This window comes from Aythya fuligula, chromosome 3, assembly GCF_009819795.1.
Source record: "Aythya fuligula isolate bAytFul2 chromosome 3, bAytFul2.pri, whole genome shotgun sequence".
Lineage (NCBI taxonomy): Eukaryota > Metazoa > Chordata > Aves > Anseriformes > Anatidae > Aythya > Aythya fuligula.
In genome coordinates this window covers 58,790,098-58,812,062 of record NC_045561.1, presented here as the reverse complement: position 1 = coordinate 58,812,062, position 21,965 = coordinate 58,790,098, and the positions used below count along the sequence as shown (strand labels likewise).

The 21,965-nt window shown below is 39.4% G+C and overlaps 1 protein-coding gene across 3 annotated transcripts in view; it reads left to right on the top strand.

Moving 5' to 3' along the window:
* Positions 1–7,400: 7,400 nt before the first annotated feature.
* The window catches only part of IBTK (inhibitor of Bruton tyrosine kinase), a 52,624-nt gene continuing 38,059 nt past the window's right edge, over positions 7,401–21,965 (top strand). For all 3 annotated transcript variants that reach the window (XM_032184120.1, XM_032184121.1, XM_032184119.1), the window contains exons 1-5: positions 7,401–7,555; positions 15,210–15,864; positions 17,669–17,765; positions 19,119–19,243; positions 20,888–20,998. In XM_032184120.1, coding sequence (XP_032040011.1) covers positions 15,541–15,864; positions 17,669–17,765; positions 19,119–19,243; positions 20,888–20,998 — 657 coding nt within the window. In that variant the 5' untranslated portion in view covers positions 7,401–7,555; positions 15,210–15,540. The remainder of the gene's footprint in view (positions 7,556–15,209; positions 15,865–17,668; positions 17,766–19,118; positions 19,244–20,887; positions 20,999–21,965) is intronic.

Below are 21,965 nucleotides of genomic sequence, written 5' to 3'. Positions count from 1 at the left end.
CTCATCCCTTTCACAGCAGGGCAACACCAATCACTCGAAAACTCCTTAATGTGACTCTAAGCTCCCAATACCACCTTTGAGTATCTTTTGCCCCAGCCTTTCCTTTTCAAGTGCTTTGGTGGAAGAACAGCATAACGTCACTTAGGCTAAAATATGCCTGCACTGGTAAGGACATAATAAAGGTTTTGTTGTGCTGCTGTGTAGCTGAGCCAAGACATAAGACAATGCTGAGGTGAGACATTGCTGAAAACTTTTCACTAAGGGAACCAAAAGGTGTACAAAAATAATTTCTCACAGGTCAGCTCATTAAAGATGTTACCGAAGTATAGGAAAAAAACTGGCTCCTGAATTACATTGCTCCTTTCCTTTTATTTATTTATTTATTTATTTATTTATTTTTGGGGGGGTGGGCCGAGGGGAAGGAGAGCTGAATCAAATTTGCTTAATGAACTTCGACATGAAAAATGATCTTTTTTTCTTCATTTGGATTGTTTGCTACAAAAATAGAGCTGAGAGAGCAAGGAGGGCTACCTTGCAAACAATTAAGTCTAATCACTAGGAGAGAAAAAAAAAAAAAAAAAAAAGGAAAAATAACACTTCCTACTGCTTCCTACTGTCTCTTCCTTGAGATAAAGCAAGTGTCAGGACCCAGCAGGGCCAGGCAGTGGGAGCCGCAGGCGCTCCCTGGGAGCAGGGCAGGTCCCTTAGGTTTTCTTCTGCCTCTCCACCCTGTCCTCTGCCCAAGATGCTCACTCCCGTGTCCGTGCTGCAGTTTGCTCTGCTGTGCTAAATTAGGTTTGTGAGGCTCTGGTGAAAACAAGATTTGGTCTACTTTGGGTTGAAAAGGAGAGTACTTTTGAAATCCACATCACTTCAGGATGCAGTGTAGGTCTTGTGATGTGGGTCTACAACATCCCCACTGACCTGAGCAAGTGCTTACTGGTTTGGTAAAAACTTAATTTGATCATGCATGTAATCTGCCCTCCCAGGTTTATTCTGTTTAAAAAGGTTTTAAAAAGCAACAAGCTGATTAGACTGTTTTCAAGAAGTAGCAGCCTCATGTTCTGGAAGCAATTTGCTCCTGACCAAATTCGTGAGCAGCAACAGGGAGGATATATGCACAGATATATTTAAAAGTCTTTAAAAAAATAAACGAAAAAAAGAATAAAAAAAAAAAGAAAGAACAAAGAGAGAGAGAGACTTTTAAAATGAAGAATGAATGAATGCCTCTGCATTTTTACCATCTTTTAAAATTTGAAATACTACAGCTTTTATTTCACTCTTTGAAGTAACTTTCATTAAACTGCTACTTAGAGATTTTGAGCACAAGTCCTTTTATTTGCCTCATTAAAACAGCACTGTGTTTGCTCAGAATGGGATCAGAATTACAGCACGGGGTTGCTGTTTCCCTGTCTGCACTTCAGGTCAGCCTCCTGCTCTGCCAGACCTCCTGAGGCTAGAAATGATCCCGCTGCCTGCAGTGCACCTCGTCAAGAGCTGAGTAATATTTAGCATGAGGCTAGCTGTTCAGATAACCACTAGACCAGACAAATGTGGGAATGTGTTGACACATCTTCATTCAGAACTGCACATGACTAAGGGGCATTTGCAGTTTCCAAGGTCTAGAAATAGGATTGCAGGTTTGCTTTAGATAATCTAGATGCATTTAGATGCACCAGATAGCTGATGGAGTCCTTCTACTCCATGCAAAACCTGCAGGATAATGGGAAATTTCTTATTTTCTTCCCTGTTGGGAAAAGCAGGGGGAAGAATGGTCCAGTTTATGGGCTCCTTTCCTTTTCCCCTGGCTGCTGGTTATTAGCTCTCTGTCTTATGAGAAGGAATGGGAGTTTCTCACCCAAGCAAGGAAGGCATATATTCCCAGACAAGTGGACCTTGGCAAAAACTAGGGAAGAACTAACATTAAATAGAAATCTCACTTTCTGTTCCCAATTTTGTATCTGTAATATTTGGATAGGTAGTGATTAGGTGAAATGAATTCACTGGCTCTAAATGGTACCACAACTATTTAAAATGGCTAAATACAAAATGAAATCATTTACTTGCAGTAGTCTGAAAAGAATATTCCTTTGTTCTTGTTCAGTACACTATACCATATTCACTAGAAAAATTATTATTATTATTTTATTATTTTGGTTTTCTTGACTAACTTTGGAGAAGCAGGATGAAAAGAAAGCAAATGTGTCTCGACAGTGGCATCTAGTGGCTAACCACTGTACCAAACACAATGAACATTCAGTAGCATACGAAAATGAATTTTTCATGACGAGAAAAATACTCATAAATTTTCAGTAACCTTGAAGACGGTAGCCACGGTTCTGTGGTGATAAAAAATGTACAGTGTATATTTATGCACTGTAAAGCAGTGGTTCATAAATACGCTGCTGCTTGGTATTGTAGTTAGAATCTGCAGCAGAAAAATCAGACAGATGCATCAAAATTGCTATAATCAAACTTGAAATCCATAACAAAAAAAATCAATAATGCATTTATTTTTCAAATAAATATTCTATATATTTCCTGATATATTGTCTGGAATATAAATGTGCATATGCATGACCTTTTTAAAGTGGTCCTAGATGATAGCTGGGTAAGCTGGAATTACTTGAGAGTGGGATTACTTTTTAACACCCCCCTTTCCTCTGCTCTCCTCCATTTTGGCACAGCTTTGTTTTAAAAACTGTAGAAAAAGAAACTTTTCTCATGCCTTTTATATTTTTGCCTGCATCTTCATTTGTACTTTCATTATACACTAAAGCAAGTGAATCTCAAAATGTAAGTAGTGAAACGTTTATTATTTCATATACAGCCTTTCATTCACAGGTTTCAATACAATTTTGTACAAACAAAATCATATTCCATCCTATTTTGCACTGAGTCAGTGATCAGAAACTGGCTCATACAAGGGACGATTTAAAGCAGGTAAGTTAAATTCCTGTTTTGAGCAGTCCTAGCTGAGGAGCCTACTCTCTCTCGGATTTTGTATGGAGACAGATCATGCTGGGAATGAGGAAATATGAACATGCCCCCAGTATCTAACACAATACTCAGTGTGCCACTGGCAGAGCTGGGATTAGCTCAAGAGAAGATCCTTAAGTCCTCGGACACTCAATAAGCTCCGAGTATGAACAAAACAGCAGTGCTCTCAAGTTTTGTTGCAGAATTACTCTGCTAACTCTGAGCTGCTAACCAAATAGTACTGTGGTGTCATCTGTGTGTCACACGAGTTTTTAGACTGTAGATGGCACTGCAAGGTAAGTGCAAGGTGTGTCTACTGGCTGTGGAGATTTCATTCTCTGTACATTCTCTGCAATTCTGTACAAAGGCAGGACTGCTTTCTTATTGCACATAGTTTGCATTGCTTGTGACTGTTTCTGTGTGTCTGGACTAGCATAGTAACATAAAATATACCTTGGATACCAGAAATGCTGTCAAGGTCTAATTTGACACTCTGGAGATCTCACACATTAAAGAAGAGATGTTAGAGTATCTGACATGCCTTGGCTACGCTGGAGTTCCCAGTCTTGCACGGTGAAGAATCTGCTTTGCTGAAACTCGTTGAGTGATAGCTCCTTGGTACTCACTGCATCTTCATTTCCTACTTTACCTTCACAGGGAAGCTCTGAAGCAGACTGAATAGACTTCAGGGAGTCTCCACACGTCACCATCCTCCTTTCCATGCTATTTTATCCTCAGACTTCTCCACATTTTCTCAGACACTATTGGTATATAGAATTCAGTAAACCTGTCTCTCTGATTTAATAGGGTTTCTTAAAGCAAGATGCACATTTGTTTATGGATTTGGACATCCTTTAGTGGTAATAAATATAGCTTTTTTTGAATGTGTGGCTATCTGATAAATATTTATTTATTTATTTATTTATTTTTCATTGCAAAGCACAAGCTTTACCTACTAAAGGGTGCTATAGTGAATCTTCCTCTGTTAGCTTTGTAATACAAATTTCCAAATATTTTATATTCTTCTGCTCTTTTCAAGTTCATAAAGCAAAAAGATCGCTGGAAACTTATTTAGTATCAGCAGTAGATAAGCCTGGAGTTGATTATTTTTTTTTCAGCGGAGAGTATTACTGCTGCCAATAAGAATTATTACTCAAGGCTCCAGAGGACACTGGTAATAATTAGGCCATCCGAGGCACATAAATAGAAATTTGAAGGCAGAAATCCATCAGCAGATTCTTAGTGTAGCTGAAATGGAAAAAGATTAATTATGTTCCTTTTTGATATATAGTCTGAACTTTTGGATTACTGGCTGATAAAAGTAATTACTATCTTTTTTCAACATTCAGAATCAATTTCAATAATCTGTTATGAGATTGTTACAGTGATAGCACAAAGTGCAGAGTACATTTTTTCTTTACAACGACTTACACCTTCTCCCCTAATTCCTCCATTGACCTAAGCTTGGTGCAGCAGAAAAGGCATAGAACTTTACCTCAGTATTTCAGCAGACTGTTCTGGATGGATGGAAAGGATTCATGGATTGCCGGAAAGCTGCCTAATGGGATAATGTCTGCCCTATAGCCTAGGTTAATCTCCCCTTACCTTAAATGAGTATACACATTTGGAGCACAGTCAATCTACAGCTCCCTCAACAGTCAATGAACTGAGATGCATACTAACACAAAAAAATACACTCTGGAAGCTAACTAAGACTCTAAACTGTTGCTCCTCAGCAAATTATGGAGATGGGTAAGTATACTGTTTTTCCTTTTTAAGTATTAATTTTTCCATTTCTGAGGGATTTTTGGCTACAAGTCTATTCCTACTATAAAAGGTAACAGCAATGGTCAGAGACACATTTTTTCCTATCCGACAATTACATGTTTATTTGTGATAATTCAGACCTTGCCACCATAGCCTGAAACAAAAACAAAACCAAAAACAGTTCCAAACTCTCAGATGCGTACTACACACTTCAAGAATCCCAAAATCTTGATATATTGGATCATCCACTTAGAAAATACTCTTCAGTGTTTTGCTACAGTCTTTTAATACCCACTGTTTGGAGATGAAGCCTTCTGAAAGGCTTAAAATAGTATATTTTCCACAACGATGTTGTAATTTTCCATTGCTGAAAAACAAAAACAAAATGAACAAAAACAGTAATTTAAACAGAGGTTTGAGTTAGCTTTTTTTGTTTAATTACAAGTTATTTTATTGCCTCAAATCAAACTACATCATCCTGATACTGTGAATTGCATTCATTAGTTGTCTGCTCTTGCAGAGGCAATGCAAGATAGAAGGAATTTCTACTGCTGGCCTTTGAGCTGAAAGCAAGTAGAAAAGCCTCAACAATAAACAGTAGGTAAACTAGTTAATATTCTGCCTTTTTACCAAAATATTAAAACTCCTGCAGAGGAGATCAAACTTTTGCTTTGAAACCCGTTGCTGAAAGACTGTTGGTTATTCTGCCAAGGTTTAGTCTGACCCAATGGACTACATCAGGTCCTATTCACAACTCATAATTATTTTCAAAGTTTTCTGTGTCCCCTGTAGTTTTCTATTTGTTACAATTGTATTTTGAGCTGTGTGAAAGAGCAAGTACCTAAAAGGCACTCCAGCATGTTAGAATTTTTTTTTTTTTTTTTTTTTCCATATAGAATTTACCACTGTTGTCTTGGGCCTTGTTCTGTTTTAAGCTCCTTGATCTTTCCACTGTGCTGTTTACCTCTCCAAAGGATGCCTGCCCAAGCTATTCACTTGAATTTATTATTGTACAACAAAGCATTGTTTATGGCTGACTTCAGCTGTATTTGGACCTCTTTATCTCCCCAGATGGTCATTTCTGTTTGTAGGCCAGCTGGCAGAATACTTGTAGCAAGGCCACCTCTGAGACATGTTCATGACTGAAGCAGAAAGAAGCTATCACTAGGAAAGTAATGCATAAATAAACCTCACACAGCATGCAGGGTTAGTTACGAAGAGGAATGACTGCTGGCAAACTGAACCTTTGTACAGTGAAATTCAAAAGGCAGACTGCAAAGTTCACATTAACTGGGGCAGATGGCCTGAGTAAAAAAATGCCTGTGATTCACCTACACACAATTTATACTCAATTTTCCCCAAATTAAACTGCTGCTGAAGAATACACATGAAGTTTTTTTTCAACTTCAAATGTTTTGTGGTTAAAAAACAACTAGGTTGTTTTAAACTCCTTAATGCTTTCACTACTCTGGTGATAAATTTGTGGCTTTAAATAAATACAGAAAAATTCTGGCAATTGGCATAAACATTAATATAGCCTGTCTTTCCTTTCTGTTTTGGAAAAAGTGATGTGCTTTTTTTTTTTTTTTCTATTTTACACTGGGTACTACTTGTCTGGTTCCTTGCTTCCCACCCAAAAAGGCAAAACCCAAATCCTATTCCAGATTAAACTGTAATATGCACCTCCTATTACATCATCCTTCCCCCCTCCCCCCCCCCAAAAAAAAAAAAAAAAAAAAAAGAACAGGAGTTTACTTCAGATACTTTCTAAGTAGGTGATTTAGAGAATTACTTTGCAAGATTGGTATCTGAAATCCTTGTGTACAGGTTTGCTTATGAGACCGCCCTGTGGGTTGGTGTCAAAAGCCTTACAAAGATCAAGTCGTATCATATAAAGTGGACCACTCACAGTGTCAGAGTGAGAAATTACACTGGTTTGGGAATACCCATCTGGATAAAGCCTTCTGGATGCTTTCTCTTAATTCTTTATTTCCTAGAGATCCGCAGATGGGTTATTTAATGATTTGTATTTGAGACCTCCCAGAGAGGTACTGCCCTGTCAGCAACCTTGCTCACATCCAGGCAAGCTGCATCTCTTCACCTTCCTTTGGGACAGCCTCAGATGTTGATAATAATTCTCCCGAAATGGTTTTAACATTTTTCTTAGGCAGGGGCCCGCATCCTTTGCCTGTTTCATTCTACCAATCGATAGTGTTTCACGACATCGCAGCCAGCACTTCTAGCTGCGTGGCCACAATTTTCCTTTTCCCATGAAAACTGACATGAAAAACCCCTAAAACACCTCAAACATATTTCCTCCACCCTCTCCTTCCCGACGACCCTTCCCCACACTCAACACCCGCGGCCGCCATTTTGTTTAACCCTTGCGCGCCCCCCCGTGGCAGCACGGCGGCCATTTTGTTTAACCCTTTCACACCCCCTCCCGTGGCAGCACGGCCGCCATTTTGTTTTAACCCTTTCCCACCCCACCGCCGCGACGCGCAGGCCCCGCCCCCTCCCTCCCGTCCCTGTCACTCAATCCGGGCTCCGCCGCGGGCGGGCCAATCAGCGCGCGAGCCGCGGTGGCGCCTCGGCCAATCGCCTGCTGGCTTCTTCAGGGGTGCGGCGGCCACCGTCGCTTCGCCGCCCGTTGCTCCGCTGGCACCGGCCGCCGGCGCCGCCTCCTCCCGCTGAGGTGCCGCGGTCCCCGCAGCGGCCTGGCCCTGCCCCGGTGTCACTGAGGATGAGCCCCCGCGCTGCCCAGCGCGCCTCCCGCCCCGCCCGGCCGAGCCCATTCATCTAGCGACTGGTAAGGGGCGGGCCGCCGCTGTGTCCGGGGGGACCGGGACGGGGACAACCGGGAGGGGGGGGGGCTCCGCTGAGGCAGCTCCGTGGCTGGTGAAGCGGCCGCCGGCTTCTCTACCGCCCCCCACAGCCTCCGCTCTCCTTAGCTGGAGGTTCCCGGGAAGCCTTTGCTGTGTCTGGCCCTGCCGGGGGTGTTTGTCCGCTGCTTGTGGTAGCAGCTCACGGTGTTGCTGCCGAGCCGCAGCGTTGAGCGCCGGGGAGTTGAAATCGCCTGGCTGGGCCACAAAAATGTCAGTGCGTGGCTCTGCTGGGGCCGGCCACCTGATCTCCGGCGTCCGGCCCTTTCCTTGCTGACGTGGTCAATGTGGTTGTCTGTCCTCGGGGACTGCAGCTTGGGGCTTGCAAAAAATAAATATAAAAGTACACAGGAACATCTGATGGGGGTGCTTTGTAACAACGCTTTACTAGAAGTTCTGAGTTTGTACAGAAAAGTCTGCTAAGTCTAAGACTTAATTTATTTATTTCATGGGGCTTTAAGTACAGTGAAATTCTAGAAGGCACTTTTGGTTCATTACTCTTCACTTTTACTGAAAGACAGATAAACTTAAGATCTGGAGCAGGATCCCAGTGTATCGTGGAAATGGCTGTAACTGTGCTTCTGTGTTACTACTTTCTCTGTGTTTTAATTTTTTGATAATGTTATTAAATTGTGTAGTTTTCATTGCTTCCAGAAAAGCGAAGCACAGTATTTCACAGTTTCCTGTTTGTGAACTGTTAATGGAGATACCTCATAATTTCTGACAAACTGAACTTCTCTGAGGTGTTGCAGCTGAATTTAGCCCTCAGTGTTACTTTGGTGTTTGTTTGACAGTGTCTGCCTTCAATTCAGAGTGTTTGTTAGCAGTCTTAGTGGCAAATGGGCTGGAGTTGTTGGTATTCTCTTGAAGAAAGAAGTTATGTTGAAACGCTGGATCACTGATTGTCTCATCCACATAAGGATTGTGCTGTCCACACTGTGAAGGCAGAAGTTGCAGAAAGTCTGGAGAACACGTAAAAGCCACCAGCTGCAGGGTTTCTAAGCGGTAGCAGAGAGGCCCCAGCCTAGTAAATGTAGCAACTTGGATCTGCCATGGCTGAGGGAACATAGGGAACCTTTTTTTTTTTTTTTTTTTTTATAAATGCAATTGGATTTCATCCGTATCTGTACTTCTAGGCAGGTGACATCTATTTAAAACTTGCCAGGTTGCTTGCCCAGTTCGTTTTGAGAATACCTGTGGGTAGCCTCATTTGTGATCAGTATATCTTTTGAAAGTGATTCCTGACTTAATCTTTTATGAAGTTTGAATGAATGAGTACTTACCCATTGTCAGGGGTAACAGATTGATTTTTGTTCTTTTTGTAAATAACCTTCCCGTTTGAAGACTGTGGTCTGTAGGAAACACAGCTGAGGGATAAAACAGATCCTGTTTGTTCAGGCTGTGCTCACAGGTTGTTTTGTAAACCTTTTGAATGCTAATCGCTCTTTCCACAGTCTTGTGGAAAGTCAAAGAGCTTGCCATGCCCGATTAAAATTACTGAGAAAGATCTATGTTTTTATATTTGGGACCATCTTATTTCCAAATCACCTGGAGATGGCATATAGTTTAAATTTCTTAGATTTCCCCTTTTTTGATATTCAGATGCTTTTCCCCTCTCCGCCCCCCCCCCCTTCCCCCCCCCAACATATTCAAATAATATTTTTCAAGGGGTTGAATAATCTTGATTGATATTCAGACTTCCAGCAAATGTGCAGAGGATTTCAACATGGGTTAAATGCTTTGTGGAGATATAATCTCCTGAGTAGGAATTAGTAATCTCGCTCTTCTTTAAAGCCTTGGTCAATGTGCTGCTTATAGCTGAAGGGTGCGTTTGCTGTTATTTATCTAGGAATTCATCTGTCTTCAGTGGGTTCTTGCTATGTATCCTTGGGGATACATTGCTTAACGTCAGTGCTCCATTATCACCTAGCTTCAATTTGCTAGTCCCTTTTATCAGATTCTAAACCACTGCTCTAACATGTATTGGTGTCTTTAAGTAAGACTTCAGTCATCAGAAGACCCTGGAAAATCAGTAACATGCTAGCAAACAGCCAGTCTTCAATTCTATAAACTGTAATCTCTCTTTTTTTTTTTTTTTTTTTTGATTACTTCACAAGGCAGATTACTTGATTAGGAAAGTTTTTAGGTTTCCCATGCTGTTATGTCTACAGGTCTTCAGTGATGTTATGAAACCACTGTGAATGGACTAACTTGGAGAATATTATTAAATGTCAGCATACAGGTTCAAAAATCAAAAGAAAAGCAAAACACCACCCTGGAAATCTTTAAGAACTCTCAGTACACGTAGAAGGTTGGATTTACCTTACTGAAGTTTGATGTTGCCAGTCACAACTCTTTGTTTAAGCTTCTAGCAATTTATCAAAAGTTCAAACTTATCAAATGATCAAAAGGAGTGAATTAATTTTGCATCTTCTTAAAAGCAATGTTATTTACACTAATAAAAGGAGGGATATTAGTCTTGACAAAGGAAACTCTAGTCTTCTTTCTGTTATGAAAAATAGAAACTATTACATGCTTTGGTTGTAGGAGAGCCCAAACTCAGGTAGTTTTTTCACCAAGTGCATCCTCGATGCAGTTGGTAGTTAGAAAAAAATCAATACCGCTTAAAAATAAATTGAAAAGAAAAAGAAACAGTGAATGAGTGGATAAGGGTAGGTTATGCTAATTTAGTGAGTAAATAAGGTCTGAGGAAATACGTTCCTACTAAAGCATCCAGAAGCTGGGTTTCAAAGCCATATCGCTCTTTTAACAGTCGAGTTACTGTAATGCAGTGCACATGGGAGATGCAAGCCCAGCGATCTGTTCTTGTGGAGCATTGAATTTTCCCTGCTGGAATCTCGTCTTGTTTTCTCTTCTGTGCCAGGGCCATTGTCTTTTGTGCTATTGGGAACAAAACAAAAAAAACACCCAACAGTTGGCACTGCCTTGGTATGGCGTCCACGTCCATGTTAGCCAGATTTTGCTAGATACAACACTTCTTCTTGTAGACATAATTTCTGATTGTTCGATACAATAGGCTGTCCTCAGGAAGAATCTGAAATACCATAGACGTGAATTCCAGTATCAAATGCGTGCCAGTATCAAATGTATCCTAGGCTGGCACTTTCAGTGTCTGTTTCTGGCAAATGCTAGGTAGGTGTTGGTTGCTCTTCTGGGAGCACCCCTGTACTTTTAAGCCAGGTGTGTGTGTGGAAACACTGTCTAGAGAAAAAGGAAGTGCTAATGGAGAATAGGATAGTACAGAAGTGGCTATGAGCAGTCTGTCATTCTCCTTCATCCATTAGTTCGTGATCTCTCTGTGCTGACTGTCAGCGTTCCAGACATCACAAAAATGTTGTTGGAGACGCTCTGCCATGGCTGGGTTTGGCTTCTGAAGACCGTGACCAGGAAACAGGGAGTTCCGAAGGCTGCTTCTATGCTGGAACCTCTTTTCTGGCTTTATTGTTCTGAGATATATGTTACCAGAATGTAATTGATTATATATTTTCCTCTCTTCTGGGAAGTTTAGATAATGAAATAGCTCAACAAAACCCTTGGACCAGAAGACCCCTAACCCACCAGTACTCCCTTGTAAACAGATTTGATATGTTGCGAGATTTCCAGAGCTCCCTAGTGGGAAGCTGCTTCTGCCTGCTTTGTTTATTGTTCCAAAGATTGACCAGAATCTCGATATTTCATCTCTGCACTCTGATGTTTGCAGGAATAGAAATGTACCATTGTCATCCTTAGTTGTTACAGGATTTCTTAGCTTACTCTGACAGATGTGTAGAATCTTAGTTTCATACTTGGAGGGAGAAGTGACAGTCTTGATCTTAGACCTCTTAAGAGATACACATTTCTGCCTATTTGTAGCAACTCCTTGAAAGAAACAGAAATTTGGGACAGCATGTAAGGTAGAGACTTTCCCAGCTGGAGGAGTTCTGACTCTGTAAAGTCAGAAGGCTCCTCTCTGTCTATAGCCCTTACACTGGGTAGCGTGTAAAGAGAAATCATTCCTTTAAAGCCGCTCTCTTGGAGGGAGGCTGGCAGCTGAGGTGTGGTGCTGCTTGGCCCTCTCTAGGGGAAGAGCTGAGTGGGAAGGCTCTTCTAGGAGGCCAGATACCGCCAAGGCTTTGTTCCTGCTTTCCAACTGCCTATAGCTTGGCTGTAATCTTTTTAAGTTTTCTTGGGCTGTGAATACATGTATTATACTAAGTAGCTCATGTCTCTTGGGGGAAAATGCAGAAAACCACTTGCTGCTGAAATAAAAACGTCTTCGAGATAGTCTGTGTGTTTTTCTAATTCCTCCATTTTGTGTCAACTTTTTTTCTCTAATGAAAATGATAATTAAGAAGAATTTGAATTCCAACCCATTGTATCATACATAAAAACGTTTAAAAGGTGTTAACCTTACTTACATATTTGCCTTTCAATAACTGCAGTGTTAGGAAGATACTAGTGTTATTACACGAATTTAGATAATGGTGAAAAGTCTATAGAAGTATCTGCAAATATCTGCTGGTACTGTACCTATTTTGAGCTTGTTCTCGGTGCTGGTTGTTCAGCTGAGACATATAGCAGAACTAAGCATTTTGACAGCAATCACAAGATTTTCACACAGACATGAGCATCACTTCACAATTTTAAAGTTGAAAGGTTTCACTTAAAGACCTACTTCGTATTTCAAGATAGCTGGATCTGATTGTTAACTCCTTTCAGATATTGCAATAACGTGACTGTTATTGGTGTGTCATTGTTGTGGAGGGTTGAAGCCGTGATTGACAGCAATCTGTCTTGAAATGCAAGGTGCATGTATCAATGTACCAATATAGTATCTAGTGTTGTAATGTTTATAGAAAAGGAGGGCTGGGTTAGGATGACTTACAAAGAAGTAATTCAGCAGAGTCACATTTCACATAGCTGCAGTAAGTATCACCATAGTGGCATTCATGTCAGGGTTGTGTCTGTTTGCAGACTTTTTATCCTTTTGATAATTGGTTTGTTGTCCACAGTGTTTTGGTGTTTGGTCTCTTAGGCTAGAGCTCAGGTGCTTTAAAGGAGCAGTTTTTCTCTTGCCCCTCTGTTCCTTTCTTGTAGTGGCACATGTGTTTTTGGAGCCAGGATGTACATTCTCTTTTTACCATTTACCTGTGCAGTTCAGTGCTGTAAATAGATGAGTACCGAAAGGGTTTGTTAGACATTGGAACGGGCTGCCCAGGGAAGTGGTGGAGTCACCATCCATGGAGGTTCTTTAAAAGACATTTAGATGTAGAGCTTAGGGATATGGTTTAGTGGGGACTGTTAGTGTTAGATCAGAGGTTGGACTCGATGATCTTGAGGTCTCTTCCAACCTAGAAATTCTGTGATTCTGTGAGTATTTGCTGAGGGAAGGCACACCATGGGGCATGGCGGGGCTGCTGCCTTGGGTGGTGGTGCTGTTTCATTCCACTGGGCCTAACAGATTAGTCAGCTTTATTCATGACTTCCCTGAGGATTTTTTTCTTTGTGCTTTTTATGTTTATTTTTCTTCGTAGCACTACTAGCAATGTCTTAAAGAATAATATGTAAGATGTGCTTCACAAGGCATGAAGTAAAATTCCTACTTCTTCCACAGCATGATCTTATTGCCTAGTGGAGTATTGATGAAATGTGACAAATTGGTTTGAAGGTAATAATAGCACTTGTGATGTTTTTCCTACAGATGTCCAACTAAGTTTTAGAATGATTGCTGTTTAGAAGAGTGTGTGATGCACTGGCAATCTAAGTCTGAAACATTTCTAAATGTTGCTCCCAGACAGAGATGAGGGACTGAACTATAGGGAATAAAGACTATTTTTTTTCCATTGCTCTGAGAAATTGTTTTGAAAGTACCTAGTGAACAACTGTGATCTGTAGATTTCCTAACCAAGTATTTAATCCCTTCCGAATGAAGAGGAAAAATAATCATTGGAGGCTTTGTCATGAGATGTTTAAATGCCCTCGGATTAGAACTATGGGTTATTTTTGTTTGTTTATTCTCTCGAAAGTTTAGATTCCATCACTAGCATTTGTTTTAAACTGTGATGCAATCCATGATCATTCTTAAAACAGGAGGAGGACTGAGATTTCTGATTTTTTCCTCCAAAGTCATTTTTCCTTGACATATCTTTTCAATAGAGGCAGTAGCAAAATGCTGTTATATGTTCAGTGCCTGAGAACAATGGAAGCTGAGATGGACAGGCTTTTGGGGAGAGGGCAAGGAGTGGGGTATGCATGGCTATACCTATGCAGGTCTACATTGACTGCTGAGCTGGAATGATGGCAGATTTTTTTTTGGGAGGGGGGAAGGGAGGTTGTTAACACTTTCATTTATCCATCTTTCATGGTAGCATTCTCCTGGCTTTTTGGAATATTTTACTCATTGGTAGAACGACTTTAAACTGCGGTTTGAATAGCGAGCAAAACCATCAAGGAATTTGATGTGATTTAACACACCTTGACTCATTTTGATGCTTATGCTTGAAATGCTAGTGTGAAGTCTTTTGGGACTGAATAGCAGTTTGCTTTATGCAGTGCACTGGTGATGCATGTACTTCACTTTTTCTATTTTAGATGGTTTTATGTGTAATTTTTATTCTCTCAAGTTTGTGTGCTGTGACACTTAAATTTAACTGCAAGTTTTTAATAGGCTAGATGAGTACTTCTGTCAGGCTTTGCTTACAGTTCTTAAAGTATATACCAAAGAAGGAAGGTAAAATACATGTAGTACATACGTAATAATGAACATGTAATACATACAATATGCTAAAATACAGTAAGCATATCCATAATCTGCATAAGAAAGCACACATAAATAAGTGTGCAGATGTGCTCCATTCCCATCCAATCTAGACCATCATTTCTTCTTGCCAGTTCCAGGAGCTTTCGACCTTTGCCTTGCATGACTGCAGCAGTCTGAATTCAGTCTCTTGTACTAGTCTCTTGTACTAGTTGCTTTTCTTTGCTTTGTTGCTATCCTCCCTCTCACCTTTGTTAATAGCTCTGGGAGTGGTGGAGAGAAGCCTGCTTTGTGGGGAGATGGGTGGAAGTTCAAGCCAGGGAAGACAACCTGAGGATAATACTTCATTGAAGTTGCCAAAGGAGACTGTGGTGGTCCCTCCCTTTGGCTGGCTGGGACTGAAAGCTTGTGTCAGCCAAGATGTGCTCAACACCTGTGTGGGTTTTTTGTTTCATTGTTTTCCCCATCTGTCTTTGCTTTCTGATCACAAAGTAATAATATAATTAGTAAACTGTTAGGGTCCTAAGGAGGCTGGGAAGGAAAGGGTTATTTTTTTGTTGTTGTTCTTTAGGTTACTTTTTGCAGCAGTTCACTGTGTAGCCTCAGACTTCTGTCAAAGGAAGGGAGGAGGTATTTTCTGGGGTGGGGAAGGGAGTCATGGCTTTTCAGACTGGCTGAATGCCTTATTTAAGCTCAGATGGCATGAGGAGTCAGTTAACCCTTGCCACATTGCTCTTGTAAGCTCTAGTTATGCATTTAAGTTGGTATAGTTGATGGGGAAAAATTTTCAGTTTACTGATCTGTTCTGTTTTGTTCTCTTTCAGGTCTCCCTTGCAATTATGGAGTTTTAGAAGAATAAGGGTGTGTGGAGGGGGAATCCCCCTCCCCACATGTGAGGCCGTTCTCTTTGGAATTTTTTATGGACAATATTTGTTATATATAATGGTGAAATAAGACTTCTTAAAATATATATTTATAAATATTTATTTGGATCAAGTGCCAAACATAAGTTTTCTAATGGCAGCTCAATAAAACTGGATTTACATCCTTGGAGTTACAACTTTTTGAAGGCACTGTGTTGTATACTGAATTGGAGTGCCTTGATATACTTGATGGTTGTTCCCCTTAAGGAGAGGAGCAGCCTCCGAAGTGAAGATGAATTCTCTCATGCCAGACTGCACGTCAAAGTGTCGATCTCTACAGCATGCTCTGGATGTTATTTCTGTAGTAACCAGAGGAAGTGAAGGCCAGATCAAGGCCTTTCTCTCTTCTTACTGCTACAATGCTGCAACTATAAAGGATGCCTTTGGTAGAAACGTTCTACATCTTGCTTCGTCTTGTGGCAAAAAAGGTGTGCTAGACTGGTTGGCTGAGACCAAAGGAGTAGATCTCTCAGCAAAAGACAAGGAGTCTGGATGGACAGCTTTGCACAGAAGTATATTCTATGGGTACATCGACTGTGTTTTGTCATTACTGAAGGTGAGTAATTTGCAGCTGCTGTTTTCCTTGGTAGCTACAATTTTTAGAGTTGTATCACTTCTAGAAATGTAGATCTTTAAACTTGATGGAAAGCCTCTTGAGACTTAGTCTTAGTGCACTGTGATCTCAACATAAACTGATTTTCTTGAAACTTGTCTTTGTATTTACCAAAGGCGTCTGTCTTTGCCCATACAGAAATCAGCACTGAGTCAGGCTCCTTGATCAATCGTAGACTTCCTTAAAGACTGGTTTGTATGAACAGTATCGGCACTAGGATCTGAAAAGTGCAGAATGAACGTGATGTCAGACTAAAGACGTTGCAAAAATAGACCCGTCAGTAATTATACCAATTAGTATTTTTAGAGAGCGTGAAATAATGAGCTTGAAAGGGGTAGTAATTAGCAGTGGATCTTATGTTTGGGAGAGAAGCAGTTCAAGATGCACAGCATTTTATTAAGTGAATCCCCATTTCACTTATATGTTAACCAGGGCTTTCACTCAGTCCCCTTCCTTCCTTTCTTGCATTGCTGTTTTTTCCCTGCTTCTTAACAAGAATAAATACATATTTCACGTGCTGTATTCCTACAGAGAGAAGATGTTTTCTTTTCAAAATAAATGTTTTTAGGAGAATTGTGATTCTGTTCTTTAGAAAACTCAAAGCTGTATGTAAAGTTTGGAAATGTATTCTATCCTCTAACATGTGTCTTTGTCTGTATCTTTGATACTTGCTTATATGTGATCTATGCTGTTTTCCCCAAATGTATTCTTCTTTTCTATCAGTTGCATAAGTGAGTGAGGTTTTTGTGATAGGTGTCTCTGTGTTGATATTCCTCTAAGAAGCAGAACGAGTCATGGAGAGTGCTCTACCTTCCAGTTCCTTAGCCAGTCTCTCTGCTCTACTGTGTTATTAAGAGCGAGTGTTCTTAAGGTATTATAGCAATGACAGGAAGGGATTATAGAATATAATTATAAAATAGCTGAGCTAGAAAGGGTGATCATCTTGTCCAAACATCTGCATTCTGGTGTTCTAACACCAGGCCAATAATAATATTTTTATACGTTTAAATTGAATTTCTTATATTTCAATTTGTGCACATTGCCACGTGGTTTATCACTGGGTACCACTGATAATACCTCTTCCCCCATCTCCTATCAGGTATTTTTTATACCTGTTGATAAGATTTCACCTCTCCCTCCCCCCAGTAAATCTTCTCTAGATTAATCTTCTTGTCTATCTGGTCTGGCTATTTGCATCCTCTTGCTTTTTTTCTCAGCAACTGTGAAGTATTGTTCCCTACTTGTTTTCAAATTCATGGTATTTTTTTTCAAAATTTTCACTTCTCTAGCATATCAAAACTTTTAAAACAAAAAACAAACAAACAAACAAAAAAAAACTTGACAGTAGAAGAAAATGTATTTTTCAAAGATGATAAAAGCATTTTTGGTAAGTAGTTGCCCTCTTGCTCTTTCTAGATGGCAGTGCTTTACTTTCATTCAGGTGAGTTTCCTCTGTGTTTCCCTGATTCTTATTGCTCAATCAGTTTTCATGCAGTAATTCCTCAGTTAATGAACCACCACAAAATGTGTGCAGCTGAACAGAATTAAACTATTGGTGTTTTGTTGTGTTATTTTTTTTCCCCAGATCTACTTAAAATTAACCATAAATATTCTGAAGATTTTATTTTATCAATATTGAAGTTCAATTAAAGATTTATTTAGCTTTGTAAATGTTTACGTGGTTTACTTCAAGCTGTGGAGTTAACCTTAGCTTTTCTTCTCTTCCCCTTCTCTGCTTCTATTTCAGCATGGTGTTAGTCTGTATGTTCAGGATAAAGAAGGCTTATCAGCCTTGGATCTTGTGATGAAAGACAGGCCAATCCATGTGGTGTTCAAGAAAACCGGTAGGAAATCAAATAACTTAAATTGTATTTTACAAGGAGATATATGTCAACAGCATATTAACATATATACCAGCACAGATGCTATTTTCAGTTCCTGACTAGAATCTTATAAGTTATCAAATACCTGAAGATGTGGTGTCACTGATGTCACAAGACAGTAGATGCAGAATGTAGATGCTGAATGGACAAATAATCACTGGTTTAGGGTGTTTTGTTTTGTTTTTTAAAGGGAGAGTGGCCTGGGGGAGAGCAAGTGATTTAATAGGTTGCCCAGAGACATTGTGGAGACTGACCTTGGAGATATTCAAAACCTGAGAAGGATGTGGTCCTGGGCAGCCAGCTCTAGCTGACCGTGCTTGAGCAGATAGGTTGGACTAGATGGTTGCCAGAGGTATCTTCTAACCTCTGCTATTCCACAATTTTTCTCTTTATCTCAATTCAAGTTACCAGAGAGGCTATCAAGTTAGCAAAGACAATGTCTTTGAATTCATCAGGGTAGTTTACATTACTTCTATATCTTTTGTGAAAAGAGAGGGAATATGTTCTTGAATCTTCAGAATACATTTAAGGTAAGATAACTTGGTACATTAGCTACAGTCACTCTAAATACAGTAACTTGAAATAGGAAATGATTGAGTAAGAATAACTCATATCACACAAGCTTTTCTTGGACAGGAAACAAGTTTTTCCGGTGTTTTTTTTTTTACTTACTTTTATGCTGTTTTATTATATTTGTACCCCTCTTCTAGGTTCTTTTCTCCATGTCTCCAAATGTAGTGTGGTTGTACATTGAAAGTCCTTTTCAGCTTTTTTTTCCAGTCAATTTAAGTGGTTTTGGTTCTGCAAATCCTGAATTTCATGTATTAATTTTACATTGCAATGTATTGTGAAATTCTTTAGTTCTTATAATAGTAGTGCAACATGATCGAATGTGCGTTGGTTTCCTGGATGTCCCTGTAACTGAGAGGTTATTTAAAAAATAATAAAAGATAATGAAGGTGCTTATGGCTTCTGTGCACAAGAGTTTCTGGGAAAGGCTTTTTGCTAAATTGAAAAAGAAAAGCGCATGTAACCTAAGGTGGTAGTAATGATCTTCTGAAAACATCTACAGTAAATCTACTGCTGTGGAATGCTTGCATTTTATGCAGCTGGAAAATAAATGTGAGTAGTGGTGGTTTTCTGTATGTTGTAGTCAAAGTATTTTGTTGTAGCATCTTACTTTTCATAAGAATATCTTTTTAAACAACTTTTCTCTTCAAATCTTTAATAGAAACAGCAGGAGTTACTTTTCAAATTCAGTATGCATGAAACTGCTATGTTGACAAGCTGCAGAGATAATATTTTTCATTGCAGATCCCACAGAAGTTTACACCTGGGGAAACAATATAAATTTTACTTTGGGTCATGGCGGTCAACAGAGTAAACATCATCCTGAATTGGTGGACCTCTTTCCTCGGAACAGCATTTATATCAAGCAGGTATTCTAGAAGTCTTATGTAGGCATCTTACTCCGTGAACCTGGAGGGGTGTGTAGGGGGAAGCAACTATCAAAAATGTCATCAACTTTTGAAAGTATACAGAGGAATAAATTGTTGGGTCTGATTTTTATTTTATTTATTACATTTTTTCTTCCTAGTTATTTTTCAGCAAGCAGTCTCCATTGATCTGGTAAGCAGCTTAGAGCAGCCAGGAAATGCTTGACTTGGCCTGCTGTATTATGTTTTTGCTGCTCTACATCCCCATATCCCCCAATGGGAATTATGGTTCTCTGTGTTTGGTGGGGAGAATGTTTTTTGATAGATATTGATGATTTGCCTTGGATATATGGCTTGTAGATGACTAAAATAATTCAGAAGTGTGATGCTTCTGTAAATGTTTTAAGTTTCTCACTTCTAATGCAGCTCCCGTAGTGAACTGAAGTGGGACAGTGAACTTGTTTGGTATGTGTGGAATTAAAAGTTGTCTTGTGTTGAAAGCAGCTTGTGCTGTTACAGCACTTCTATTAATGTAGTTTGTTCCTAATAACTTGTGACTTCAGTTTAAGAATAGTTTACAGTACAGATTGAACAAGCATTTAGTGCAAAATGCAAAATCTGCAGCAGTTTTAATGTGTTTCTTTCAGCAAATCTGAGTCGGTATTGTTGCCCTTAAAACTGAATCTTTTGGGCTTCTACTAGCCTGCAGGGCCATGCTTGAACAGATTTTGATAAATACAAACTCTTGAAATAAGTTAAGGCAATATATATTAAATTTAAAGCAGGTGTTTTGTGTTCTTTGTGACTTGATATGGTACTGCCTGTGCTGTAATACTGGAATCTTACCCATATTTTCATGAAAAGGTGAATCATAACCTTAGAGAGTATTTGTTGTATCATTTAAATCTTAGCTTTTAAAGAGGTTTACTACACAGGTAAAGCAGTGAAATAACGAGAAGTGTGCCTAAATCTTGTTTTCTGTACCTGAGTAACAGAAAATCCTGGCAATAGTTTTATAAATTGGCCTACTTCCCTATACTGTGGCCTACACTGTAGTTTAATCTGTTCTGGGGACTCTGTGTGCTGTGGCCAGCCTAGTCATCAGATTTGTATGGAAAGCTGCAGTAAATTTGCTATCTAAGCAGAGGTCAGGGAAATGCATGCAATAGATGCATTTCACTTTCAGTTGAATTCTCCCTTTCTTTGTGAGGTTGTTTGTTGTGGTTATAGTGGTAATAGAAAGAACTCATGTTGGTTAACTGAACTAACTTCAGGGCAGGTTTTGCAGGGGGCCAACAGCGTGAGGCTGTAATCATGCCTCTTCATTGTGTTTTTACCTATTCAGTAGCAACAATTTCTCTTTTTTAGTTTGTTAGCGTTCACATGAGTAATTATAAAAGCATGCTAGAAAGGATACCGTAGTAACAGCTTGGATTATTTGCATTTTTGAAAACACTGCCTAGGTTATTTAAGCCTTGGGTTGAAGATTCTGTATTGCAGCATTGGATACGGATTTACGAGTTCTGTTTGTATTATGATAAGTTATCTTTAATAAAGTTGGACTTGTTCATGTGGTAGTTTTCACAGGTGTTTTGGGACTATCTAAGAAAACTAATGTGTCTTCTTTTTTTGTCCCTTTTCTTTCAGGTGGTACTCTGCAAATTCCACTCAGTGTTCCTTTCCCACAAAGGTCAAATTTATACGTGTGGACATGGACAAGGAGGACGTTTGGGTCATGGTGATGAACAGACATGCCTGGTATCTTAGTCCTGTCTTGTGTGTAGTCTAGCATGATATTTCTTTGATATCAAACAGGAAGTCTGAATTAGAGTTTCTGTGAGTGTACTCTTAACTTTTTTTTAGTCAATTTACTGTTGATTTTAAATAAAAAACATCACCTTTCCCCACCAAAATAACAGAAGAAAACTGCTACAGTACTAGAAGTGATGTGACAAAGAGTAGAAGAACAAACATTTAAATGTATTATAATTTAAGATAATTTTATACTGAGGTGAAGCTTTTGGGTTAGGTTTAAGTTGGTCCAAAAGGTAGAGGATGCCAGATAAGTGGAAGCAAATGGTTTTCTGCTGGGCTGGTCTTTTAAATAGATTTATGATGCTGTCAGATAAGTGTCAAGACTGGCAGAAGCAGTTCTGTGGAGTTGGTAGTGATGGTAGGGTTGCTTCTTGTTAGACTTGCACGGCTATTAAGTGAACTCATCTGAGTAGTAGTATTGCAGTATGCAAAACCAAAATTTGAGAAGACAGATATGATGGCAATATAACTCAGATTTCAGTATCTTATCCTGTGTACCTGGTAATGTGTATTTAGTTTACAGCACAATACTTCTAATTTTTAAGAATTACTAATATTGAATATCTGGTAAAACTTGATACTCTGTTGCTGGATGCTATGGTGAAGATTGGAGATCTCTTTTGAACGTTTTTTTTAAAGGATACAGTTCTAGAAAATGAGATTTTCTTTTCAAAGGGGATACAAACTGTTTACAAAATGGGATGTTGCTCAGTCAAATAAAAGAAAATTCCAGGTAGAGGGTATAAAGCGTCAAAGATACAGAACTGCTTCCTTATTCTGTGTAGTTTTCTTTGGATTATCCTGTATTTGGGTGGAAGGGAGAAACCACTATTGCTCACTGTAATTTAAAAACAAAAGAACAAAAGATCTAACAGTTAATACACTTCTACCTTCCTCAAAATATAGTTCC